A 27615-nucleotide genomic window follows, 5' to 3' on the forward strand; every position below is an offset into this window, starting at 1 on the left:
TTGCTAAATGAGCTCAGTGACGTTACCTGTAGCAATTAGATGTCTTGAATTCAGCTTTTCATTCATCCCAGCTGTCTGACATGGCCCAATTACTGATAGCAGCTATTGTCTGAATTACAGCAGACACGTTGCACAGTATAGTAACACAATTGCCCCTGGCTATTCACAAAATCCCTGGCGTTAGCGAGTAACTTAATCCAGCCCTACAACCTCCCCCATGAACTCTTCGACTGACTCTGGTCTTTTATGCATGCTCCCCTCGCCCCACCTTTGGCAGCCGTGCCTTCACTCCCTAAACCCCTCCACCTCCTCCCTAATCATAGAATCATACAGCACAGAAGGCGGCCATTCAGCCCATCGTGCCTGTGCTGGCTCTTTGAAAGAGCTATCCAATACGTCCACTCTCCTGCTCTTTCCCCATAGCCCTGCAAATTTTTCCCATCTCTTTGGCCAAGCAATTGTTCATCCCCCCCAATAGCTCCTTCTTTGGCTCAGCATCCATTTATGTCTGATTGCACCTCTGTGAAGTGCCTAGTGACATTTTTCTACATTAATGGCACTATATAAAAGCAAGTTGATAGTCTAAAATTTGGAGGGAAAATTACACATGATATTGGACTAGTGATCAATAATCACTGGGCAGTTGTTTTCACTTTGTTTGGCCCAGGGAAAGGAGGGCTCATGGAGATGACAAGAAAAATTGAGATGAGAATCAGACAACTTCAAAATGGCAGATGATGCTTTGATGCAGATTTTCACTTTCATTTAAAAGATATGGGCTGGTAGATTCCAAAAGGAAACTTTGATAATATGTAAATTTCCGTGAAATCTCCACACATTTGGATAAGCACCGTCCCTGCTCGTGGTAACTCAGGGCTGGGCTGAGAATCAGGAAATAAAACATGTCTATGATGCTATAAAAACTAGAAAATGCTGGAAAGCACAGCGAGACAGCGCGCAAAAGAGAAAAGACAGCTTAATATTTCAGGTAAGCACCTTTTTTTATTTCAGATTTCCAGCATTTGCAGTTTTCTCTTTTCATATTTAAGTATGTAATGCTTTTCTCTTCTCTCTCCCTCACAGTGCAGAGGTAATCAAATTGTACTTAATAGAATGTGGTCATTTTTTTGTCTGAATTTTTCTCATCAAGGTGAGGGGCATCAGTGCTAGGAAACTGGACACTTTCATTTCAGACACCCAGTGTCAGCATTAAGTAGTCCCAAGTCAGGTACAGCACTGGTTAGATACAGAGTAAAGCTCCCGCTACATTGCCCCATCAAACACTCCCAGGGCAGGTACAGCATGGGTTAGATACAGAGTGAAGCTCCCTCTACACTGTCCCATCAAACACTCCCAGGGCAGGTAGAGCACGGCTTAGATACAGAGTAAAGCTCCCTCTACACTGTCCCAACAATGCACCTCAGCCCCAACCTCAGTAGAGCACCCCTTACTGTACCAATATGACCGGACCCCAGCTCACTTCTCTTAAGCGAGAATGCCAATTCATCCAAAATTAGAGGCAGATTTTGAGGAGTGGGCCCATGCCCAGTAGGGATTGGATTGAGACATTACCCAACTCATTTCATGAATGGCCCCTAGTAGAGAAAACTTTCACCCATCAGCCTGGCTGGATGTGTAACCAGGACCCAGAGGTGAAAGGCTGGACCTCATGGTAATTTTTTAAAAAAGCTCAATGTAAAATATCACTAATTTTAGCATCTTCCTGAATAAAATGTAACAAGTTTTGGTCCAAACAAAATAAAAAGCAGTTGTATGTATTCTACAGACCATGATTATCCCGTGTTTACAGTAAGAGACTGATAATTATGGAATTTACCTTTCCTGATACAGTATGTTGGTATATTGCAATACTGCGGCATCCCTACACAGTATTAAACAGCCCTCCATGGACTTTTTTTTTGGTCAAAAACGGACAATCTTTACGATAAGTACCAAGTCTATGACGAATGGCTTTGTCAAAGCAATAGCTGGAGCAGGTGGCCTCTACAATTCGCACTGCGGTTCCAGTTCCCGCTATCCACAATACAGCGCCACTGTACAGATAAGCCCCCTGCAGCACCGCACTCTTGCTCTAAGTCTGAAGCTAGCTAACGTACTCTCGACAGCAATAGCTGTAGAATTCTCTTCAAGGCTGAAATCAAACAATATTCAGGTGCTAAGGAATAAACGGCAGCCTGTGAATTCACGGCTCGTTTCGATTGGGCATTTCTCTCTTCCCATCTCTTCCATCGTCACGGCTCTATTTTGGCGCCTTTGATGAAGGGAAGCCTTGTTGGGATCCGCCTCTTATACTGTTCGTAGTCTTCACCAAAAAACTGGATCAGAGTTATCTCCTCTTCCTCGATGCGTTCACGAAAGAAACGCCACGACGCGAGCATATATCCGACGATGCAGATTGGGTTACACAAAATTACCTGATAGAAAAAGAGGCAACAATTAGCTCATTACCTGGATGATTATTGCTACAGTTTCAACTCCAAGTGCACTTTCATTGTGTAGCAGAGCTTAAAAAGAAATCGTGTCCTGAGGGACAGGAAATACATTGTCCTCAACTGCAAAAGCACAAAGATATAACAAAGAACACAGTCTAAACTGCCAGGAAAAAGCAGGTCAACAGCTGCCACCAAAACCACGGAACTCAATAGAGTCTCCTGATGGCTCAGCTTGATAGACCAGTGAATACCCGAGATATATGCACCAAGGTGGTTCAGGTTCAATCCCAAATCCGTGCTGTGTAAGCTGACCTTTGGGCTATGAAAGGGGAAAAAATAAATCACCCAAGGTCCTGTTGGTGGTTGAGCGAGGACAGGATTGGGCTCAGCTGTGATGCACATCACAGTCAAATAGCTGAAAGTCATGCATGAAGAAGGGGCAGGCGTACAAGGTTGCAGGGGACACCCTGTACCTGTGGAAATCCAGCAACTCGTCAGTGTGTTTGGTGGGGGCTGGACGTGGGAAGAAAGAAGAAAAAAAGACATGACTCCATTCTAATTGTACCACACTGCAATTGTTTGTGCTGGAACCAGTAACTGTGACAGCTCCTGGTGGAAAGGGGTGTTTACAGAGCAGGATGTCCTCGAAGCTTGTCTGAACCCCACCCCCACACCTCATTTAATGTACCAATCAGCCTTGAGGAAGAAACCTATTCTGTGAATCCAGACCAATGCAGCCCCTTTTCTTTGTGTGTGAGAACCCTTCTAGGTCCCTGAATCCAATCACCTTTTAAGATACTTTTATATTGGTGCCAGGGGTCCGAGGGTGTAGCACTGAAGCAGATACCTGTGACCTTCCAATGCTGCTCCCTCTTTTCTCTGAACCTGTTGGGAGGCCAATGGAAAGAGGCATTTGTTTTCCGGTACCTCAAACTTCTGCTCTCTGTCCCCATGAAAAGTTGGTCTAGATTTCAGAAGCAGTGACCCACCTCGCCTGTATTGTAGTGTGTCATCGGCACCAGGAGTACCCCACTCCCGCTCCCAACAGCACAATGATGGTGCGGAAGCCAATGAAGATTCTACCTGAGTGCCGATGCTCCAGTAAAACCAGCCCACGTAGGAGGGGTGCCTGGACCAGGAGTAGACTCCGGAGGTGACGAGCCTGTGGGTCTCAGCCTTCTCGTTCTGTACAATATGATTGAAGTTTGACCCAGCGGTCAGCATGGCCGCCTTGCGCAGCGACTCCCCAACCAGGACCATCAGCAAACCGAAGAAACTAATCCACGAGATCTGCTTCAGTTCTGCAAGTTAAAAGGCAAAGCGATTTATTTTTCTTAAATTACAGAAACAGAAAATGCTGGAAAACACTCAGCAGGTCAGGCAGCATCTGTGGAGAGAGAAACAGAGATGACTTTTCAGGTCGATGACCTTTTATCAGAACTGGAAGATGTTAGAGATGAACAGCTTTTAAGCAAATACAGAGCCAGGGAAAAGGGGGGGGGGGGGCAGTGAAAGGAAAGAACAAAGACAGTCAATAAGGCTCCCGTCAGACATTGTGGTCAAGTGAGGGGACATCCCCACAGCCATCTCCCATTTCACTCAGACAACTCCACAAGCTCGCATCCCCTCTTCCCTCAATGTCAATGCTTAATTGAAACCAGAATCCAAATCAGCTACTCCTAGTTTAGGGCTCAGCTCTTAAATGTCACAGATACTGAGCTACGCGGGCCATTCCTTACAGCGAGGGATCACTGGACTCTGGGCTCAGTGTCCTTCATTCAGCAACAGCACTTATTATTCAGGTCTTCGTTGACGAACGCTCGTTACTGAGGTATCAAGACAGTCATGAGATCTTACAAAGAATGTGTCAGAGTGGAGATTCTGGGCTATGATTTTATAAATTGAATGGTCCGGGGGCATGCTAGGATCCACAGGCTAACAATAAATATTCCTAAAACCTGTAACAGCAACAAAACTTAGAAGTTTCCCCAACTGCTTTGGATGAGGAACCAGGGAGTAACTGGCACCCACAGAACTATACCCGTTACCTAGTCACGTGGTTCTTTCAGCCGCCGGAGTGGATGAGGAGTCTGACTGAGTTCTATGTCAACAGCAGTTGCAGGATTACTCTGTCTCGACCAACTCTCCAAAGATGTAGTCAATGGCATGGAACGGAGCTATACAAACCAGGAAGGTCCCAGGTTTGATTCCTGCTCCGTAAGTTAGCTCATCTCAGTCGGGGCAACAATTGGAGCATTACAAGTAAGTCACAGTGCCCTGGGCTAGAGAGGCAAAAATAAAAATCACCCATGTCCGATCACTACCAAGCGATCGCTGCCATGAAGTGAACGTCACACAAGGACAGGATTGGGCTTTGGATTGCATGATTAAATTAACACTCGAGTGTTGAAGCTCACAACGATTTTGTGATGTAGCAATTTTGTCTCAATATACATCATCAGTACAGAGTAAATCTGGGGATATATTACAAATCAAACCAGATATATAATGAGCAGGGAAAATTCAGTACTGTATTCAGTGCCACTCCTCATATATGGCACTATGAATTCTAGACTAAAACTTATTCACTTACCTGGAAAGAGAAGGTTCTCGATCGTGAATTCCACCCAGGATGACATGGCTGCTAGCTTGTACTCCACACTATGATTTAACAGGAAGGAGTCCAGAGAGAGGGACCTGGGATTGATAACTGCTGTCACCAGGTATTCCGAATAATGGAAAAAACTCAGAGAGCACAAGTACCTGTGAAAGAACAAACGGCAACTTTCAGCATTAGTCTGAAACACAAGAGCACTTTGTAACAACTACTAAACAGAGACGAGTCACTAACTGGGGCTACTAGTTAGAAGGGGAAAGTACTGGGACGATAACTACTCTTTGAATGTTAAGACATTTCTATATTCTGCATTCACTGGGTGCCAGGAAATCACTCAATGTCTGAGTGTCATGCTCCCATTTTTATTTTTCACAGCAGGCAGCAGATGGTTGTGGGGGTAAGGGGAGATTTACTTTTTTATATATAAAAAAGATACAACACAAGAGTACTTTGGGAAAGTAGCCCTCAAATCACTGGTCACAACTGTACACCTCTTTAAAGTATGTATCAGTGAATCTTCCAAGACATTGCTCACAGTTGATGTCTATTAGCCATATTTGTTGTAACAGGACAAAATGACAGATGGACCTAGGGGGACTGAACAGCAGGCATTAGTGCTAGAGAATCAACTTTTAAACCCATGAACAAAGTCTTTGAACAGAAGGTGGCAGTGAACAGGGAAAACTTATTCTGCCCGTCAAACCTTTTTCTCCTAAAGACCACATACAATCTAGCATCAGTCAGCTTACCAGCCAAAGTGTTGCCATGACGATCCTCCAAAGCTCAATATTAAACCACAACCAAAAGCAAAGCCAAGGAAACAGGCCCTCACAGCAACCTAGGGGCAGAGATTGAAAGTCAGGAAATACGTTGAGAAACAGCACTACAAGTGGTTCAATAAGAGCTCAAGCAAAGCAGCTGCAAGTAGCTGGAACAGTAAAAACAAACGCCAAGGCTGAGAAAGGGGACTTGACCCACAGAGTCTGCCCCTCCAGCACTCCGGCTCACCCAACCTATAACATCTGACTCTACTACCTTACCTGCTGGATTACAAACAGCTCGAGTGCAGAGCACACCACGGGGCGAGCTGGTAAGGGGGCGAGGACAGTACTTCCATCACAGGAATTTGGCTAGAGTGGGAATTGAAGCAAAGGGGGAAGGAGCAGCAGGATAGTTTAATTTAAATTTTAGATAAGAATATAAATTTAATTCACAAATGGTAAGAATGACAACACAGGAAATAGCAGTGATGGGCGGTTTCTGCAGGATGGGGCAATTTCGAGTAGCAGATGTTAACTCGGACAAACACATCTGCAGGAAGTGCCTCCAACTGAGATTAATTGGGCTCAAGACCTCAGACTCTGAGGTGGAATCGGAGGCAATCCGACATATCAGGGAAAGAGGGAGAGAGGTTTCTGGAGCAAGAGTTTGAGGGTAGTAACCCCACTGAGAGATAGGGAACTGGCAAGGGCAGAGGAAGGAGTCCACGGGTCAGGGAAAGCTAGGAGGGACGAGGTAGAGCAGAAATGTCCAGAGCAAATTACACTCTTCCAACAAGCTTGAGGCACTGGCTTCTTGTGGGGAGGATGAGGACTCTGGGCAGGACCATCGAATGAACCTCTGTCACCACAACACATGAGCTGGATTACTGGATTCAGGTGGGGGGAGGGGGTGGGGGGAGTTGGAAGATTAGCTGTTCAGTTAGGAAAGCAGCAGTAACAGGAGATTCGATAGTTAAGAGGGCTGGCCGCTATCTTCTGCTGATTCCTGGATGCTTTGTTGCCTCCCAGGTTCTAACAGATATCTCGGAAAGACTGGAAAAGATTATGGAAGGGGAGGGGCAGCAGCCAATCATCATGGTCAGTGGAAGGCAACGAAACAGGAATGGAAAAGCCTGAAATTCTGCAAAAGGAGATTAGAATGCAGTTTAAGAGCAGGACTTCAAGGGTGGTAATCTCCAGATTACATTCCTAGCCACATGCTAGACTAGGGAAGGATAGGAAGATTAGTGAGCACAACATGTGGCTAAAGGGTGGCGTCAGGAAGAGGGTTTCCATTTTATGGGGCATAGGCACCAGTTCTGGGGAAGATGGGAGCTATTCTATAAGGATGGGCTACATCTGTACAGGAATGGAGCGAATGAACTTAGAAATGGATAAATAGAGAAGTAAAAAATCATTTAGGAAGGAGGGAGACAGGAAAATAAAATCAATTAGAAAGAACAGGTCTAGAAGGTAGAATAAAATGCAAATAAATAAAAAGAATTTAGCAAAAAGGATAGCAGAAGGAATAAAAGGGATAGAGGCAGAAAATCAAGTCGACCAGTTACAAGCAAAGACTGAGGTAAAGGAACCAGGTGCCAGCCAAGAAAAAGAGTAGCTTTAAATACAAATACAAAAGATAAAGTGTATTGCAATGCTCAGAGTGTGGGAAATAAACTGGGGGAATTAGAAGGAAATATGTCACAGGAAGATATAAATTTAAAAGCACTTACAGAAACTTGGCTGCAAACTGGGCAGGAGTGGAACATAAATCTATCAGGTGATATCTTTAGGAGGGACAGAAAGGTAATGGGATTGCACTGCAGACTCCCTAGCTACAGGAGAAAAACAAGAGGAAATCTGTAAACAGATCACGGAGATGAGTTTGGAATAATAAAATTATTCTAGGAGATTTCAATTACCCATTCATTGATTGGGACAGGGAGGGATTAAATGGAGAAAGGGGAAAAGAATTCCTATAATGTGTGCAGGGCTCCTTCAAGAAATATGATTGTATGTCAAGAAGGGAGAGCTGTTGCTAGATCTTGTTACGAGTAACAAAATAGATCAAGTAGAGGAATTAAATGTGGGTGAGCACCTCAGCAGTAGTAACCATAATATGAATGGGAAAAAAAAAATAGTACAAAAACAAGGGTACCAGATTGGAATAAGGCAGATTTTAGAAAGGTGAGTGAGGTGGAAAGCAAATTAGCACACAGAATTTTAGATCGACAATGGGATATATTTTTAAAAAGGAAATTGCAAAGTTGCAGAATAAATATATACCATCAATATATAAAAAGACTACTTCAAATTCCAGAATGCCAAGGATAAATAAAAGGTTAGAAACAAACTAAAATTGAAGAAGAGGGCCTACATGTGTGATAAAAATAAAGAGAGAATGAGAAAATAGAAGTTAAGAAAGGGATAAGGAAAGCAAGGAGGGAGGATGAGGAGAGAATCTTAAAAAAAAATTAAAAGGAACAGTAAAGTATTCTATAAATATCAGTCACATATGAGGTGGGGTCCCGAGAGGGGAGGATAGTGAGTTAGTAGAGGATAAACTGAGATTGATAGTGAAACTTAACAAGTTTCAGTGTTTACAAAAGAGAAGGATATTGGGGTTATGGTTATTGATGAATTGGTTAAAAGTGAGATGAAAAATATAATAAATAAAAAGGAAAGTAGTGGAGAAGTTAGTTAAGCTAAAGGAGGACAAAGTTCCGGGACCTGACGGAATATATCAAGAGGATCTCGAGGAAAATATAGCGAAGGCCCTAAAAATTATATTTCAGGGTTCTATTGAGAGTAAATGTGTGCCAGAGAACTGGAGAGTGGCCAATGTAATACCTGTTCTCAAAAACGGAGACCGAGTTCACCCAGTTATATAAAGGCCAGTTAGTTTAATAACTGTGGTAGGAAAAGTTTTGGAATCTTTAATTAAAGAGAAAATAATTAAAAGCAGCCAACATGGATTTCAGAAAGGAGGCTCCTGCTCTAGAATCCTGACAGAGTTCTTTGAAGAGGTGACAGCTATGGTGAATGGGGGAAATGCAATGGATGTGGTGTACACAAACTTTCATAAAACCTTTGAAAAAATACCACACAGGAGACTATTGGAAATGATGAACTGATACGGGATTAGGGAAGGGTAGCAAATGGAATTAAAAACTGGTTAGAAGGGAGAGAAGAGTGGGAGTTCAGGGCAGTTTCTCAGAGTGGGAGGAAACGGATTCTGTTCTGGGACCGCGTCTGTTCACTGTGTGCATCAATGATTTGGATAATAGGGCTAGCGGGAATAGTGTCCAAATTTACAGGCGATACTAAAAGAGGCTTAATAAATAAATCTGACGACCAAAGGAAGCTGTCCATGGATATTGATAAGACAGTGGAATGGGCAAAAAAGTAGCAGATGGAATTCAACGCGAGGTGGTACATTTTGGTGAAAAAAAGTATTAATTATACTTTGAATGGGAGAAAGCAGGGTGATGTGGAAGGGCAGAGAAATTTAGGGGTTCAGGTTCACAATACATTAAAAGGAGCACTTCAAGTTAAAAGTCAATGGATTGCTGGGTTTTATGGCAAGAGGTATAGAATATAAAAATGAAGATGTAATGGTGAATCTATATGAAACTTTAGTAAGGCTACAGATAGGAGTACTGTTTTGGGCTCCACATCACAGGAGGAATGTTGAGGCAATAGAGGGGGTTCAGTGCAGATTCACTAGGCTGTTGCCTGGTATGGTAGGAAGACAGACATGAAAAATTGGGACTGTCTTTGTTTGAACAGAGGACATTACAGGGTGATTTGATAGAGGTGTTTAAAATACTGAAGGGATGGGACAAAGTACTGTAGATAGAAACACACTGTTCCAGTAATTGAAGGGGTATGGATTATATGTAAGAAATTTAGGACAAGAAGGAGAAGCTTTTTTTTTTACAAAGGGTTGTCAGACTTTGGAATGCACTACCAGAGTTAATGACTGAAGCAGAGACCATGTCAACATTTAAGAACAGGTCAGATAGGTGGTTGATGGAAAAGGGATACAGGAACAAGGCAGGCACATGGGATTAGGACAACCATGGACGGCATGTTTCTGTGTTGTAATTTATCACCTTTTAAATAAGAAGTTTTTTTCTAGCATCTATTTTAAATTTACTGTTCACAAATGTAAATTTATATCTTCTTATCCTATTGACCTGATATACCTTGAAGTAGTATATTCTAGATTCACTTTCTCTATACTATTCAGTACTTTACATACCTCTGGGAGAGTTCCCCTTAACCTTCTTCTTTAACTAGTTGGACCTCTGTTCACCACACACGAAGCACAACGGTTGAGCTATTCCCAACTTCAGCAGCTGAGCGATTCTTACTGGGTTATGGTTCCACAGACACCATTTGCCCTCTGCTGCCTCACCAAAGCCACCAACATTTTGCCAAGAGAAGAATATTGGCCATGGCGCTTATTACTCTTCTGTGAGCAGTACCATGGGATTTTAAGTAGCTGGCAGACGGTGCCCTTAGTTTAACATCTCACACCTCCGTCAATGTGGCATTAGACTGGTGCAAAGGGAGTTTAGGGGTGCTGTTGGGGAGGGGGAGGGGGAGGGGGAGGGGGAGGGGAGGGGGAGGGGGGGGGGAGGGGGAGGGGGGGAGGGGGCTAGAAATCACCAGATAACTGAGCGTACTATTCGACAATGGAATGCATCACACCCGCCCCTCCCTTCCTCCTGTCCTTCCCGCATCTTTCACCAGGGGGCGCTGCATAGCAACTGGGGCGAAAACAGCGGCCGATCCCCCGGACCCGACCCGACCCGACCCCCGAGGCCTGAGTCTGGGCCTGGGGCCAACTAACAGACCAAGGGTCCCCACCGTCACCTTCGCTGAGGCCCGTCTCCCCTCCCCGCCCGCCCCTCCCGTTACCTGGTAAAGGAGGCCCCGGTACAGCAGCAGTAACAGCACGTTAATCACGGCCAGGTAAGTGGCGATCAGTGCGCGGATGACCAAGCCGGACTGGGCCCCGCTGAGCCCCGGCACCAAGGTGACGGAAACTCCGAGCGCGAAGCAACCGGCGCTGAGGCGGCCCTCAGCAACCAGCCGGCCGCCCGCCATCCCGGCGCCGAGTATCGCGAGAACTCACACCGGGCACCAGGGACTCGCGGAGCAAATCAGCGCAGCCGCAGAGCACCAGATACTGGGAGCACTGGGCACTCTATAGTGAGCACTGGCCCCTCTATAGTGAGCACTGGCCCCTCTATAGTGAGCACTGGCCCCTCTATAGTGAGCACTGGGCACTGGCCCCTCTATAGTGAGCACTGGGCACTGGCCCCTCTATACTGAGCACTGGCCCCTCAAAAGTGAGCACTAGCCCCTCTATAGTGAGCACTGGCCCCCTATAGTGAGCACTGGGCACTGGCCCCTCTATAGTGAGCACTGGGCACTGGCCCCTCTATAGTGAGCACTGTCCCCCCTATAGTGAGCACTGGGCACTGGCCCCTCTATAGTGAGCACTGGGCACTGGCCCCTTTATAGTGAGCACTGGGCACTGGCTCCTCTATAGTGAGCACTGGGCACTGTCCCCCCTATAGTGAGCACTGGGTTCTGTCCCCTCTATAGTGAGCACTGGGCACTGGCCCCTCTATAGTGAGCACTGGGCACTGGCCCCTCTATAGTGGGCACTGGCCCCCCTATAGTGAGCACTGGGCACTGGCCCCTCTATAGTGAGCACTGGGCACTGGCCCCTCTATAGTGAGCACTGGGCACTGGCCCCCTATAGTGAGCACTGGGCACTGGCCCCTCTATAGTGAGCACTGGGCACTGGCCCCTCTATAGTGAGCACTGGGCACTGGCCCCCTATAGTGAGCACTGGGCACTGGCCCCTCTATAGTGAGCACTGGGCACTGGCCCCTCTATAGTGAGCACTGGGCACTGGCCCCTCTATAGTGAGCACTGTCCCCCTATAGTTTGCACTGGGCACTGGCACCTCTATAGTGAGCACTGGCCCCCCTATAGTGAGCACTGGGCACTGGCCCCCCCTATAGTGAGCACTGGGCACTGGCCCCCCTATAGTGAGCACTGGGCACTGGCCCCCCTATAGTGAGCACTGGGCACTGGCCCCTCTATAGTGAGCACTGGGCACTGGCCCCTCTATAGTGAGCACTGGGCACTGGCCCTCCTATAGTGAGCACTGGGCACTGGCCCTCCTATAGTGAGCATTGGGCACTGGCCCGTCTATGGTGAGCACTGGGTACCGGCAGCCCTATAGTGGGCACCAGGCACTAGCATTCCTGTAGTGAGCACTGGGCACTGGCATCCCTGTGGCGAGGACTGGGCACTGGCAGCACTAGTGAGTTGGCACTAGCAGCCCTGTGGTGAGCGCTGGCAGTCCTGTAGTGAGCACTGGGCGCTGGCAGCCCTGTGGTGAGCGCTGGCAGTCCTGTAGTGAGCACTAGCAGCCCTTTGGTGGGCACTGGCAGCCCTATAGCGAGCACTGGGAACTCGCAGCACTATCGCGAGCACTGGCACCCCTGTAGTGAGCACTGGTAGCCCTAAAGTGAGCACTGGGCACCCCCACACTGGCAGATAGCAGCTGGGCTCTGGTGAGCCCCCACTCCTGACATTGGGAAACAGCAAACCAAGAACCAAGCACTTAGGAAGAGGAATAGGCCATTCAGCACCTGGAGCCTATTCTGCTATTCAATTTGATGATGGCTGATCTCAACATTGGGAATCATCCAGGAGCAACAACAATAACAACTTGTATTTATATAGCACCTGTAACGTAATAGAACGTCCTAAGTCGTTTCACAGGTGTGATTTTCAAACAAAATTTGACACCCAGCCACATACGTAGATATCAGGACAGGTGACCAAAAGTTTGGTCAAAGAGGTAGGTTTTAAGGAGAGTCTTAAAGGAGGAGAGAGAGGCGGAGAGGTTCAGGGAGGGAATTCCAGAGCTTAGGGCCCAGGCAGCTGAAGGCACGGCCGCTAATGGTGGAGCGATGGAAATCAGGAATGTGCAAGAGGCCAGAATTGGAGGAGCGCAGAGATATGGCGGGGCGGGGCGAGGCCATGGAGGGATTTGAAAACAAGAATGAGAATTTTAAAATCGAGGTGTTCCCGGGCCAGGAGCCAATGTAGGTCAGCGAGCACAGGGAAGCGTGATGGGTGAACGGGACTTGGTGCGAGTTAGGATATGGATAGCAGAGTTTTGGATGAGCTCAAGTTTATTGAGAAGGGAGAATCCATCTTCTTATTACATAGAATCGACACCACCAAATCGGCCACTTGGCCCAGCTGGTCTGTGCCGGGGTTTCTTGTCCAAATGAGTCTTTGCCCACTCTAATCACCTCTTCCCACCCTGCCCCATAAACCTCTATTCCCTTTGTCATGTATGCATCAAGCCTCCCCTTGAATGCTTCATCTGCGCCATGTGAATTCCACATTCTCACCATGTAAAGAAATTCCTGCTGAATTCTTTGTTTGATGTGTTAGTAGCTATCATATATTTATGCCTCCTTGTTCTGGACTCACCCACAAGTGGAAACAGTTTATTCACAGTCACCTTATAACCTCAGAATTTTAAAGAGCTCTGTCAGGCCTCCTCTTAGTCTTTTCTTTTCCAAAGAGCTTTAGCCTACTCAATCTTTCCTGATGGTTGCATCCTCTCAATTCTGGTAACAACGTTGTAAATCTTTCCTTCATTGTCAGCAATGCTTCAATTTCCTTTTTATAGTATGAAGACCAGGTCTGCACATAGTACTTCAAGTATGGTCTAACCAAGGGTCTATGTAAATTTAACATTATCTCCTTGATTTGTAGTCCATTGCTCTAGAAATTAACTCCAGTACTTTGTTTGTATTCTATGTGGCCTTATCAACTTGTGTTGCTAATTTTAGTTATTTATATATCTGTATTCCACATATCTTTGCTCCTCTACCCTATTTAGTTCCTACCTTCCAAAGAATATGGTCTCCTTATTCCTCCTACCGAGATGAACTACCTCATACTTTGCTATATTGAATTTAATTTGCCATTTATCCGCCCACTCTGCAAGCCTGTACTTTGGTGCAGTCCACATTATGAGCTATACCCCACAATTTGGTAACATCTGCAAATTTTGACACCATACCTCCAATGCCTGAGTCCAAATCATTCACGTTTACGGTGAACAACAGTGGTCCCAGCACAGATCCCTGCGGGACATCACTTCCCACTTTCTGCCAGTCCAAGAAACTTCCCTTATCTCCTGCCCTTGTGCAGGAAAACATCTCAAAAGTATTTTAATATTGAGGAAACAAAACTGGGTGACAAGCATAAGGGGAAAGTTGAGAGGGTTAGGGTAGTGGTTTCAAAGCACAAGTGGAAAGAAGGGTTATGAGGGAGTTTTTAAAGTAAGAAGGGAGGTGGAGGGATCTGGGAAGGGAGCTCCAGAGGGCAGTTGAATCCTCGAAGGGCTGAACGAGTTACCACCAATAATGGAAGGGAGACAGTGCAGAACAAGGAGAAGCCCAATGTTAGACAGCTCTACAGTGCTGGAGAACAATGTTTGCTAATTCACACAAAGTTTGAAATGTCTGGGAAGAAATATTGAGGAGAGATATGAGTCTGTAGATGGGGTTTTTACCTTTATGTGTTAGTATAATTATGGTGGCTCTAAAGGGTGTTGGGGAAGTCTCTCTCTCTCTCTCTCCCCCTCTCTCCAGTACTTGATGGAAGAGCCTTAGGCTTGTCAGCTTGTCTCTTTGTGTGAGCTGACCATCTTCATGGGGAAGTATGAGGACTTTTCTGTATTACCATGTTCGAACTCAGAAGCCTGGTAATAATGCTTTGGTGTGCAACCCTCAGTGGGCTGAGTTGAACCCTTGGTTTTTACTCCCCAAAACTACCAGATGGCCATTGCATGGAGTCACAAAGATGGTCACCTGGAGGCAAACCCATTGCTAACCCATCCAAGTATATGCAATTGTGTTCGGTTTCTGAATGACGAACATCAGGGTGGGCTGCATTTGCAAACCAAAAGGAGAGACTGGCCAGAAAGTTGGTACCCTTTACAGAAAGTTGAAATGTAATAGCAAAAGTCGCTAATTGTAAACAAATTGTTTAATATTTAATACAATGTTATAATAACTGTAAATAAATTGTTAATATTCAATAAAAGTAAGGACAGATCGGCACTTGTGTCAATCACAGTCCTTGGTCGAGTTGTGGTGACTAGGCCCAGGTCCACCATCTCCATGGTTACGAACCTAAGAGTTTCAAGATGGCGGCCGAGATTCTCGGAGACGGCACGTGACCGCATCTCTCTCCCCGCTTCACCCAGCGCGAGAATCTCGGCCGCCATCTTGAGATGCTGCCGTGGGCCGTGGGCCGCCAGAAGACTGCGCTTTCACTGACGTTTACCCGACGAGGGAGGGGAACCGGAGAGGGGCGAAAGTCAGTGGATCAGACAGCAATCGGGGGAGCTGGGGCTGGGGGGGACACCCTGGACTTAAAAAAAAAGGAAGAAGGGTAGAGGGAGAGGCAGGCGGTGCGGAGGGAGCGGGCCGAGGCTGAGGACTACATCTCCCGGCGTGCCCGGCGCTCTAGCACATGCGCAGAGAGCCCGGGAGGAAGCAGGCTGCGCATGCTCGGTTGCAGAGCTTCCTCTTGACAGCTGCTGAAGAGATTCAAACCATAAATCTGAGAAACAAAAAAAAAAGGGTCTCCTCATCCATTCACCTCGCATTCAGCTCCTGTAGCAGTCAGGAAATATCAGCCTACAGGTAGGAAAGTCTAAAATTAATCACCTAAAAGACTAATTGTATCCCTTGTCAACAACCCTCCTGCTTGTCACCTCTGCTGCTTTGGGGAGGTTTTATTCAGCAATGGAGGGTAAGAGGGCTTCACCCACCCCCCCTCCTTCAAAAAGGGTCTGTCCACTGACTGCATGCATGCTGTGCTACGCTGCGCTTCCTAACTGCTCGCTGACTTGTTTCATTCCACTGATTTTTGATTTAAAATAATTTTGGCCTAAATAGGCTTTTTTTTTAAAAAAAAACACTGGGACTTGGTAAGTTACTGAAAAAATAAAGTACCAAGTGGCACTGAGTGCAAGGTGCGTGAGCCTGAATAACAAGTGAATTATGCAGAGCCAACTTGTAATTAATTTTACTGCAAATCCTGTTCTTGACCCCACAATGCCCTGATTTTCTATCAGTGCTGCTAAAAATTGAGACAATACAATGGTTTATTCTGTAGGTTACTTTGAGGGAAAGGCTGTTGAATTCTCTGTGATATGAATTACCGCACTGCATCACGGTGCAGTCATATTGTCGGTTAGTTCTCAGATGTAGGAACAGAGAGACCTGGGGGTGTACGTACACAAATCTATGAAGGTGGCAGGACAAGTTGAGAAGGCTGTTAAAAAAGCATAGGGGATCCTTGGCTTTATAAATAGAGGCATAGAGTACAAAAACAAGGAAGTTATGCTAAATCTTTGTAAAACACTGCTTAGGCCTCAGCTGGAGTATTGTGTTCAATTCTGGGCACCACACTTTAGAAAGGATGTCAAGGTCTTAGGGTGCAGATGTGATCTACTAGAATGGTACCAGGGATGAGAGACTGGAGAAGCTGGGGTCTTTCTCCTTAAGGGGAAATTTGATAGAAGTGTTCAAAATCATGAAGGGTTTAGATAGTTTCTCCTTATTTACTCTGTTTCCAGTGGCAGAAGGGCCAGTAACCAGAGAGCACAGATTTAAGGTGATCGGCAAAAGAGCCAGAGGGGACATGCATTTTTTTATGCAGTGTGTTGTTATGATCTGAAATGCACTGCCTGAAAGGGTGGTGGAAGCAGATTCAATAGTAACTTTGAAAAGGGAATTAGGTAAATACTTGAAGGGAAAAAATTTACAGGGCTATGGGGAAAGAGCAGGGGAGTGGGCCTAATTGGATAGCTCTTTCAAAGAGCCGACACAGGGACGGTGGGCTGAATGGCCTCTCCTGCTCTGTACTTACTATGATACTATGCCTGTATTCTGTTTAGCCTTCACTCCTGCCCTTGATAACCTTTACTGGCTCTGTGTCCCCCAGTACATTGAAATTAAAATCTTTGTCCTCATCTTCAAATTACTCCATGGCCTCCCCCCGCCCTATTCCTGCAGCCTCATTCACCGTTATATCTCCCTGTCAACCAAAGGGTCCTCCTTTTGTACATCCCCCTCTCTCTTCCTCAGTGCTACCACCTTCCTTCTCTCTGGGGCTTCCCTCCAAGACCTTTTTTGAATTTTGTGCAGTTGCTAGATCAGAATATTATAAACATAGAATTTTCAGCACAGAAACAGGCCATTTGGCCCAACTGGTCTATGCAGGTGTTCATGCTCCACACTGCTCTTCATCTAACCCTATCAGCATAACTGTTTATTCCTTTCTCCCTCATGTACTTATTTAGCTTCTCCTTAAATGCATCTATGCTGTTCACTTGGGTAAAGAAATTTCTCCTGAAATTCCCTAGTGGATTTATTAGTGACTATGTTATATTTCTGGCCCTTAGTTTTGGATTCCCCCACAAGTGGAAACATCTTCTCTTCAACTACCCAATCAAACTCTCTCATAATCTTAAAGATCTCTAGCGGGTCACCCCTTCAGCCTTCTCTTATCTAGAAAAAAGAGGCCGAGCCTGTTCAACCCATTTTGTTTTTAAAGCTACTCTCTGTCGGGGGGTGGGAGAGGGAAACACATGTTGCACACTCCCAAAAACTTTGAATAGACTGAATTAGATCCTGTAATAATGTAAGATGTGTTTATTCCTGAATTCAATGTGTCACTATAAATACTTGCAATTCGGGGATTGCTGAGTCATGATCTCTCGCAGCTGTGTGGGAGAGCAAGGAATCTAAACTCTTGGGATTTTATGTAAGGAGTCTTACAACACCAGGTTATAGTCCAACAGCTTTATTTGGAATCACAAGCTTTCAGAGCTTTCCTCCTTAGTCAGGTCACTCATAAGAGATATGGGCCAAAGGCAGGTATATGGAGTTAGATCACAGATCAGCCATGATCTTATCAAATGGCGGAGCAGGCACGAGGGGCTGAATGGCCTACTCCTGTTCCTATGTCTTGTGCATAACTGCATTAACCAATGCTACTGGTTTGAGTGTATAACTAACAAAGACATGCAGTTCTCAAGAAAGAAAGAAAGAAAGACTTGTATTTCTATCGCGCCTTTCACGACCTCAGGACGTCCCAAAGCGCTTTACAGCCAATTAAATACTTTTGAAGTGTAGTCACTGTTGTAATGCAGGAAACGCTGCAGCCAATTTGTCACAGCAAGATCCCACAAACAGCAATGAGATAATGACCAGATCATCTGTTTTAGTGATGTTGGTTGAGGGATAAATATTGGCCAGGACACCGGGGAGAACTCACCTGCTGTTCTGAGAAATAGTGGCCGTGGGATCTTTTACGTCCACTTGAGAGGGCAGATGGGGCCTCGGTTTAACTTCTCATCCGAAAGACGACACCTCCGACAGTGCAGCACTCTCAGTACTGGCACTGGAGAGTCAGCCTGAATTTTGTGATCAAAACTCTGGAGTGGGGCTTGAACCCACAACCTCCTGACTCAGAGGTGAGAGTGCTACCCACTGAGTCACGGCTGACACCAAGGAAGTAAAACCAACGGCAGTGCCTAGGGATACAGTGTTTGTTAGAGTGGGCTCCATTTAAATTCATAGCTGCTCCAAGCAGAGAATCCCATTGGATCAAACCCCTTCCCATTCACTCCCACTACACAGAATCCCAATGGACTGAATCCTTTCCCGTTCACTCACATTGCATATAGTCCAAATGGACCAAAGCCATTGTATAGAATCCCAATGGACCAAAACCCTTCCCATTCACTCCTGCTCTTTCCCCTAATCTGGGGCTTGATGCTGAGCTACTGAATATTGTCAGTTTGTTGCTGTATTCCCTCAGTTGTATAGTGTGATAACTGGTGTAAAGTAGCCTTGTGTATAGCAGCACCGACTCACTCGATCTCACAGTTGTGCTGTCCTGCGGTTCCATTTCATCTTTCGCCTCATCCGGCGCTTTTAACAAAAAACTTTTTTTCTTCCTTTCAGGTGTCAGGGACCGCAAGCTTCAACAACTCACAGATACCATCGCCCGTCCTGATCCTTCTCCCTTCACTTTCCTCTGATCCCCATCCCTCCTTCCAATCTTCACCCTTTGTTGTGTTTTCACTATCCCCTCTGACCTTCATCTTTCTGACCCTGAACGATCAGCAAAGACCCCTTACGCCCTCACCTCAGTGAATTTTGAGCTCGGCACGATGCTGATCTCTTTTTCCTTTGTCTCCGTGCCCAGTTCTTTGGCCAGGAGTCTTCCCCCACCCCCCGCAGAGCGGACCCTTTCTCCCATCTTCAGAATTCTCGTTCCACCTGGACCCCTCCCTCTGGCCTCTTACTCTTTCTCGATCTTTTCATTGCGAACTGCCGGTGTGACATCGGCCGTCTCAATTTCTCTACTCCCCTCACTCACTCTAACCCACCTCCCTCTGAATTTGCAGCACTCCATTCTCTCAGGTCCAACCTTAACATTCTCATTAAACCTGCTGACAAGGGCGGGCTGTTGTTGTTTGGCGAACAGACCTCTATCTTGCGGAGGCTGAACGCCAACTCACCGATATCGCCTTCTATCTCCCCCTGGACCATGACCCCACTGCCGAACATCAAGCCACAGTTTCCCAGACCGTCACTGACTTTATTTCCTCTGAAGATCTTCCTCCCACGGCCTCCAACCTCATAGTCCTCCAACCTCATAGTCCTCCAACCTCATAGTCCTCCAACCTCATAGTCCTCCAACCTCATAGTCCTCCAACCTCATAGTCCTCCAACCTCATAGTCCTCCAACCTCATAGTCCTCCAACCTCATAGTCCTCCAACCTCATAGTCCTCCAACCCCGCACAGCCCCCTTCTTCCTCCTTCCCAAGATCCGCAAACAGGACTGCCCCGGGGAGACCCATCATTTCTTGCCCCACCGAACTTATTTCTTCCTATCGTGACTTTTTTTCTCCCCTTGTCCAGTCTCTTCTGACCTATATCTGCAACTCTTCAATGCCCTCTGCCGCTTTAACAGTTTCCAGTTCCCCGGCCCTAACCATCTCCTTTTCACCATGGACGTCCAGTCCCTCTACACCTCCATCCCCCACCAGGACGGCCTGCGGGCCCTCCGCTTCTTCCTTGAACGAAGGCCCAACCAGTCCCCATCCACCACCACCCTCCTCCATCTGGCTGAACTTGTTCTCATGTTGAAAAACTTCTCCTTTGACTCCACTCACTTCCTCCAAATAAAAGGTGTTGCTATGGGAACCCGTACGGGTCCCAGCTATGCCTGCCTTTTTGTGGGATACGTGGAACATTCTTTATTCCAGCCCTACCCAGGTCCCCTCCCTCACCTCTTTTTCCGGTACATTGATGACTCTATAGGTGCTGTTTCCTGCTCTCACCCCGAACTGGAAAATTTCATCAACTGCTTCTAATTTCCACCCTTCCCTCGCGTTCACACAGTCCATCTCCAACTCTTCCCTCCCAATTCCTCGACTTCTCTATCTCCATTTCCAGGGATAGGCTGTCAACCAATATCTGTTATAAGCCCACCCACTCCCACAGCTACTTTAATTACACTTCCTCCTACCTCGCTTCCTGTAAGGACTCTATTCCATTCTCCCAGTTTCTCCGTCACATCTGTTCTGATGATGCCACCTTCCACACCAGTGCTTCCGATATGTCTCCCTTTTTCCTCAACTGAGGATTCCCCTCCACTGTAGTTGACAGCGTCCTAGACCGTGTTCGTCCTATTTCCTGCACTTCTGCCCTCACCCCTTCCCCTCCCTCCCAGAACCATGACAGGGTCCTCCTCGTCCTCACCTTTCACTCCACCAGCCTCCACATTCAACAGATTATCCTCTGCCATTTCCGCCAGCTCCAGCTCGATCCCACCACCAAACACATCTTCCCCTCCCCTCCCCTTTCAGCATTCCGAAGGGACTGTTTCCTCCGTGACACCCTGGTCCTCTCTTCCAACACCCCCAAAACCCGGTCCCCTACCCACGGAATCTTTCCCGTGCAAGCACAGGAGATGCATCACCTGCCTCTTTCACCTCCTCCCTTCCCACCGTTCAGGGCCCCAAACACTCTTTCCAGGTGAAACAGTGATTTACTTTGTACTTCTTTCAATTTAGCATACTGTATTCACTGCTCACAATGCGGTCTCCTCTACAATGGGGAGACCAAACCCAGATTGGGTGATCGCTTTGCTGAACACCTCCATTCAGTCTGCAAGCGTGACCCTGACCTGCCGGTCACTTGCCATTTTAATTCTCCGTCCCATTCCCACTCAGACCTATCTGTCCTTGGCCTCTTACACTGTGCCAATGAAGCTCAATGGAAGCTCGAGGAACAGCACCTCATATTTTGATTAGGCACTTTACAACCTTCCGGACTCAACATTGATTTCAATAACTTCAGATCATAACAACTGCTCCCATTTTTTTGGACAGCAGGTGCTGGTAATTGTTCTGCTGTTGCCATTTACAGTTCCTCTAGACTCATCTTCTGTTTCTTTACTTGTCCCATTACCCCTCCTTGCCTTGCACCATCATCCCTTTTGACATTTAATCACTCCTGTCCTCCACCCTGTCAGAGACTTCCCCTTTTGTTCTTTCCGCCCCAACCTTTGCCTGCTCTGTACTTTCTTGTAAACTGTTAAACCTTTAACTTCTCCAAGTTCTGGTGAAAGGTTATCAACCTGAAATGTAAACTCTTTCTTTCTCCACTGATGCTGCCTGAATTGCTGAGTTTTTCCAGCATTTTCTGTTTTTATTTCAGATTTCCAACAGTCGCAGTATTTTGCTTTTGATCTTGTATACAGTGTTGTCTGTTCTTGTTCAGGGTGAATCACTAAACAAATGATTCAGTGATTGTGGTACAAAGAATTACATTTATCTGCAATTTACTGAAATCCTTACTTTTGTGTTTGTCAGTATCCTTTGGCATATAGTATCTCCTTTTAGTCTTTTTAAAAAAAACACAGTAAATGGAATTTTTCATGTTTGAAATGAAGACAGGCTTTGTGACAGTGCTAAAATGAGGTGTCACTGTGAATGTAACAGTGTTAGAAATTGAAAATCTGTCACTTAGAGTGGGCACGGGATGGGTGGTGTAGGAAATGGCTAAAAAGTCATGCTGGGACATTATGGGTGGGCTTCTGAGGCTGGAGTCATGATACATTGTTGGGACAGTGTAGAGGGAGCTTTACTCTGTATCTAACCCATGCTGTACCTGCCCTGGGAGCGTTTGATGGGACAGTGTAGAGGGAGCTTTACTCTGTATCTAACCCATGCTGTACCTGCCCTGGGAGTGTTTGATAGGACAGTGTAGAGGGAGCTTTACTCTGTATCTAACCCATGCTGTACCTGCCCTGGGAGCGTTTGATGGGACAGTGTAGAGGGAGCTTTACTCAGTATCTAACCCATGCTGTACCTGCCCTGGGAGTGTTTGATAGGACAGTGTAGAGGGAGCTTTACTCTGTATCTAACCTGTGCTGTACCTACCCTGAGATTGTCATGCTTTGAAAATCACCCCATCATTCCCTACATTTGTTAAGCAGATTGCTTGCAATAAACAGTGAGAAATAATGCCTCCTTTCCTGTTATTTAGATATGGAAGACCATTTTTCTGAACACAGCAAGAAAATTCTTCGTGCTTTGAACAAACAGCGGGAAGATGGTAAATTTTGCGACGTTACTCTGGATGTGGGTGGCCATTGTTTAAGAGCGCACCGCAGTATCCTGGCGTGTTGTAGTAATTTCTTCCACAATATCTATGGAGCTGGCACATCCGCTAAAGTCAATCTTCCTGCTAGCTGTACTGGTGTCTTGGGCCTTCTGTTCGATTTTATATACACGGGTGAGCTTCAGTTGACACAAACTAACGTCTCCAAGGTGTTGAGTGCAGCGGAGGAACTTTCAATCCCTGACGCTATTCAGGCTTGTCGCCATTATCAGCAGAAGTTCGTAGATGATGAGAGGAGGAGTGCAGAAACCTCGCAAAGCCAGCCAGCAGCTGAAGATGGACCTGTCTATATACCAATAGACATTACAATGCAGACGGGAGAAGTTGGACCTCTTGAGAGACAAATCACAAAGTATGAGTTCAGACATCTTGGCAGCAGGGGCAACAGATACAACCAGAAACAAGGACTCAACTTGCTGACTGAGAAACAAAAAGATAAAATAAGATCCCTTGCTATTCAGAAACGGTCCAGAGAATCCTTGACGTCCCACGGAAACCAAAGTGCTAAAGAGGCTGAGAAAGCCAAGGAAGGTGATCCAGGAGTCAGCAGTGAGGAGAACAGTCACCAGAGCGCCAATGGGAACAGCGACCCTGCTTTTGACATGGACGTCATCAAAGTGGAGGAGGAGGAGGAAGAGGATGAGGAAGATTTTAACGACAAAGAGGAACTACTGGACCATGACTACATTCCATCCAGGCACATTTGTAAGAAACGGCGAAAGGCTGAAGTGCTGGGCGTGACCACACAGGAGTTGGACGCTCAGAGCCTCAAAGCCTCAGACCCAGCAAACAGCAAGAGTGAACCCGTAGAGTGTCCCACTTGTCACAAGAAGTTTCTCAGCAAGTATTACCTCAAAGTTCACAACAGGTAAGCCCAGCGCTCCTAGTCACAACTTGTAATTGTTGAAGCCAGTGGAGATGTTGTATCATGTCAGTGTGATGTGGAGAATAATGGAAACCCAGCAGCAATTGCAGGCAGTAACCTCATCACACTGACCTCGTTGTTCATGAATGCAAAGCTTGAGTAATTTATAATCATCATCTGAGATCAGGGATGAGATTGCTGCCCTGAAATCACTCCCAAGTATCCATTTTAAAAAGAAAATAATGAGTGTCGTGGAGGTGGGGACATTTTTTGTTCTGTGCATGTGTCTGGGGGGAATGTTGTTCAGGGCACTCCATACACCTGGCACGAGGAGACATCCTGACAACATTAACAGTTAGGGTTAATCAGCCCTGTTTGGTTTGAGCGGCAACCTGCACTTTTTATCACCTGGAGGTTTGTTAGTAGACAATAGAACTGGGGTTAGTTACTGTGCCATGATCCCACCCTCCACCTCCCAGAATATCAGCGGCAAAACTGCATTTTCTTTCTTTACTCTGGCCAACAGTAAATGTTACAATTTTCTTGAGAATATTCATACCAAACTCTTGTGATTTATTCCTGAAAGTAGCGCTATCTGGGGCAAGAGCAGCTCGCGGGCTTTAACACAACACTGTTAAGGGGCGTTTCAAGACTGCCAAAGCAGTGGATATTAAAACAGCCACTGTGCTTCTGATACTCCCTGGACTTGCAATGCCACCTGAAAATATTCATGGTGAATAACAATCAGTAGCAGTTCCGAGGGAAAAATATGATTATTGTGGGGGTGGGGGTGGGGGCGGGGGATGAGTAGTTTTAAACTGAAGTGCTTTGCAGAGTCTGAGAAAGTATCCGAAAGAATATGTGGTCAACTACAGCCTCTTAGACCCACTGACTCGGATCATGTATCCCATAGGTCCGTCTGTTGGACTTGTTCATCATCGTCCCTGTGCCTGGATGCTGATCCCAGCACGTAGGTTTTGAAATTCAGAGCTCATCCAAGCGGCGTCTCACAGCAGTCCCAACGGGGCGGCTTCCTGCTGAGTCTGTAGTTTGCCTTTCACGAACAAAACATTTTGTAACTTCTGAGGTTTTCTGGGGAAAATACTTCAAATGTAAAAGCTGCTCCTTCTTGCTGTTAATAGCAACATTCCCATTTAATCACTTAAAGAAAGTTTAAATTCTATCTGCCTGCTGTAATTCTGGCCTCTTGCGCATCCCTGATTTTAATCACTCCACCATTGGCGGCCGTGCCTTCAGCTGCCTTGGCCCTAAGCTCTGGAATTCCCTCCCTAAACCTCTCCGCCTCTCTACCTCTCTCCTCCTTCAAGACCCTCCTTAAAACCCAGCTCTTTGACCAAGCTTTTGGTCACCTGTCCTAATATCTCCTTATGTGGCTTGGTATCAATTTTTGTTTGATAATCGCTCCTGTGAAGCACCTGGGGACACTCTACTACATTAAAGGAGCTGTATAAACGCAAGTTGTTACTGTATGAACACAGCATGCAGTGGGGTCGAACAGTGCAATACATGCTTTACTCACCTATAAAGAAGAGCATTACTGAGTCATGTTGTTACATAGGAACAGGAGTAGGTTATTCAGCCCCTCGAGCCTGTTCCACCATTCAACGAGATCAGATCATGGCTGATTTGTGGCCTAACTCCATCCACCCACCTTGGCTCCATAACCCTTAATACCCTTGGCGAGCAAAACCCTATAGATCTCAGATTTAAAATTATTCATTGAGCTAGCATCTACTGCTTTTTTGTGGGAGAGTTTTTCACACTTCTACCACCCTTTGCGTGAAGAAGTGATTCCTATCTTCTCTCTTGAATGACCTGGCTCAGATTTTAAGGTTATGTCACCTTGTCCTAGACTCCCCCACCAACAGAAAAAAATTCTCAGTATCTACCCCATCAATTCCTTTCAAGATCCTAAAAACCTCAATCAAATCACCCCTTAACCTTTCATGGAATGCAAGCCTAGTTTATATAATCTCTCCTCATAATCTAACCCTTGGAGCCCTGGTAACATTCTGGTGAATCTGCGCTGCACTCCTTCCAAGGCCATAATATTCTTTTCTAAAGTGTGGTGGCCAGAACTGTACACAGTCCAGATGTGATCGAACCAGGGCTTTGTACAGCTGTAGCATATTTCTGACTTGAGGAATGAACCGATTATTTCACAGTTCCCTCTGTTCCCAAGATCATAATTTCTTCTTCGACAGCACCTCCCAAACCCGCGACCTCCACCACTTAGAGGGACAAGGGCAGCAGGTGCATGGGAACAACTCCACCTCCAAGTCACACAGCAGCCTGACTTGGACATATATCGGCCGTTCCTTCATTGTCGCTGAGTCAAAATCCTGGAACTCCCTTCTGAACAGCACTGTGGGAGAACCTTCACCACACGGACTGCAGCGGTTCAAGAAGGCGGCTCACCACCACCACCTCAAGGGGCAACTAGGGATGGGCAATAAATGCCGGCCTTGCCAGCGACGCCCACATCCTGAGAATTATTTTTTTAAAAAGATAGATATGGAAATGGCAGGTCGATTAACCCATCTTAAATCATGCACCCAGAAAGACCCTAAAGTCCCCACCTCACAACTGTTCCTTAAATAATTCCAAATTTTGCCGCCTCTATTCCATGTGTCAATCACTCTGTGCAGAGAAGAACTACTTGACATCAGTCCTAAGTTTGCCTTTCACCAATTTAAACCAGTGTCCTCTGTCCTACTTTTGCAGTTTAATTTGAAGTGACATTCAGGATCAGTCTTTCCTACACTGTTTACCATCTATTATACTTCTCAGTCTCAGCTGATGAGCTCAATTGTCTTTCCTCATAACTCAGTTGTCTGATGCTAGCGATCAGCATCGTGTTTCTTTTCTACACCACTTCCTGGCCTTAAATGTGACCAGAACTGCACACAGTTCCAAAACTGTTAAAATTAATGCAGGATAGTTATAGCTGTCTAAGTGTTGAGATTAACTCCCTCCCTCCCGTTCCCATCACCTCCTCCTCCCCCCATGAATGCCGGATATCTAAAACTAGAGATAGAAGTTGTTGTAAATACAGAGCTGGTCAGTCAGCAACTGAAAGAGAAAAGGAGGGAGAACGTTTATCGGCACACCCAAAGCGTTAATCTGACTTTAGGTTGCTGACCAACTTGCTGTGCATATTCTGTATTTTCTGTTAGTGTTCCTGATGCTGAGCCACCCTTTATTTGATGTTGAGGTAACTCTTCTTGTACAAATTAACACGTTTCTAACGCGATTGTTTTGCCTTCAGGAGACACACTGGAGAGAAACCGTTTAAATGCAGCAAGTGTGAAAAACGTTACTTCAGGAAAGAGAACCTGCTTAAACACGAGCGCAGGAACTGCACGACCAGAACGGGCGTGGTAGGGAAACTCTCTTTCTAAACACCTTTTTCAATTAATGTTTTATGGTGAATTTGTGTTAATCAAACCAAGAGTTGTCAATGCCAGCAAGTTCAACATTAATCCATTTCTGGCACCAATTTGGCCTTCTATTTCCTATTTTGTTAATTTGTTTGAATTTTGTGGGCCTGGAGCTTTGGAAAGTGCTGTACTTAGTGCTATTGCCTCATTGGCGGATAAATCCTAAATCAACATTGAACTTTGTTAGTATCATAAGAACATAAGAAATAGGAGCGGGAGTAGGCCATACGGTCCTTCGAGCCTGTTCCGCCATTCAATCAGATCATGGCTGAACTTTGACCTCAACTCCACTTTCCTGCCTGATCCTCATCCCTTTTTAAAAATTCGTTCATGGGATGTGGGCGTCGCTGGCAAGGCTGGCATTTATTGCCCATCCCGAATTGCCCTTGAGAAGGTGGTGGTGAGCCGCCTTCTTGAACCGCTGCAGTCCGTGTGGTGAAGGTTCTCCCACAGTGCTGTTAGGAAGGGAGTTCCAGGATTTTGACCCAGCGACGATGAAGGAACGGTGATATATTTCCAAGTCGGGATGGTGTGTGACTTGGAGGGGAATGTGCAGAGGACTCCCTTGATTCCTCTAGAATCCAAAAATCTATCCATTCTCAGCCCTGAATATACTCAACAACCT

The 27615-nt window shown here is 46.1% G+C and overlaps 2 protein-coding genes across 4 annotated transcripts in view; one reads left to right on the plus strand and one right to left on the minus strand.

Moving 5' to 3' along the window:
• Nucleotides 1–982: 982 nt before the first annotated feature.
• On the minus strand, nt 983–10985 carry icmt (isoprenylcysteine carboxyl methyltransferase). Its single transcript, XM_067970213.1, has 5 exons — nt 10758–10985; nt 5820–5908; nt 5047–5216; nt 3537–3754; nt 983–2435 (listed from the first exon to the last, which is right to left on the minus strand). The coding sequence occupies exons 1-5, from the start codon at nt 10944–10946 to the stop codon at nt 2253–2255; spliced, it is 849 nt and encodes a 282-aa protein (XP_067826314.1). The 5' UTR covers nt 10947–10985; the 3' UTR covers nt 983–2252.
• The window catches only part of LOC137300932 (telomere zinc finger-associated protein-like), a 31260-nt gene continuing 14246 nt past the window's right edge, over nt 10602–27615 (plus strand). The window contains exons 1-3 of one of the 3 annotated variants that reach the window (XM_067970211.1): nt 10602–10811; nt 22530–23532; nt 26819–26930. In XM_067970211.1, the coding sequence (XP_067826312.1) occupies nt 22532–23532; nt 26819–26930 (1113 nt within the window). In that variant the 5' untranslated portion in view covers nt 10602–10811; nt 22530–22531. Of the gene's footprint in view, nt 10812–15328; nt 15599–22529; nt 23533–26818; nt 26931–27615 lie in introns of those variants that run through there. The other 2 variants (XM_067970210.1, XM_067970212.1) reach the window with 2 other exon arrangements.

This window comes from Heptranchias perlo, chromosome 32, assembly GCF_035084215.1.
Source record: "Heptranchias perlo isolate sHepPer1 chromosome 32, sHepPer1.hap1, whole genome shotgun sequence".
In the NCBI taxonomy this organism is placed as follows: domain Eukaryota; kingdom Metazoa; phylum Chordata; class Chondrichthyes; order Hexanchiformes; family Hexanchidae; genus Heptranchias; species Heptranchias perlo.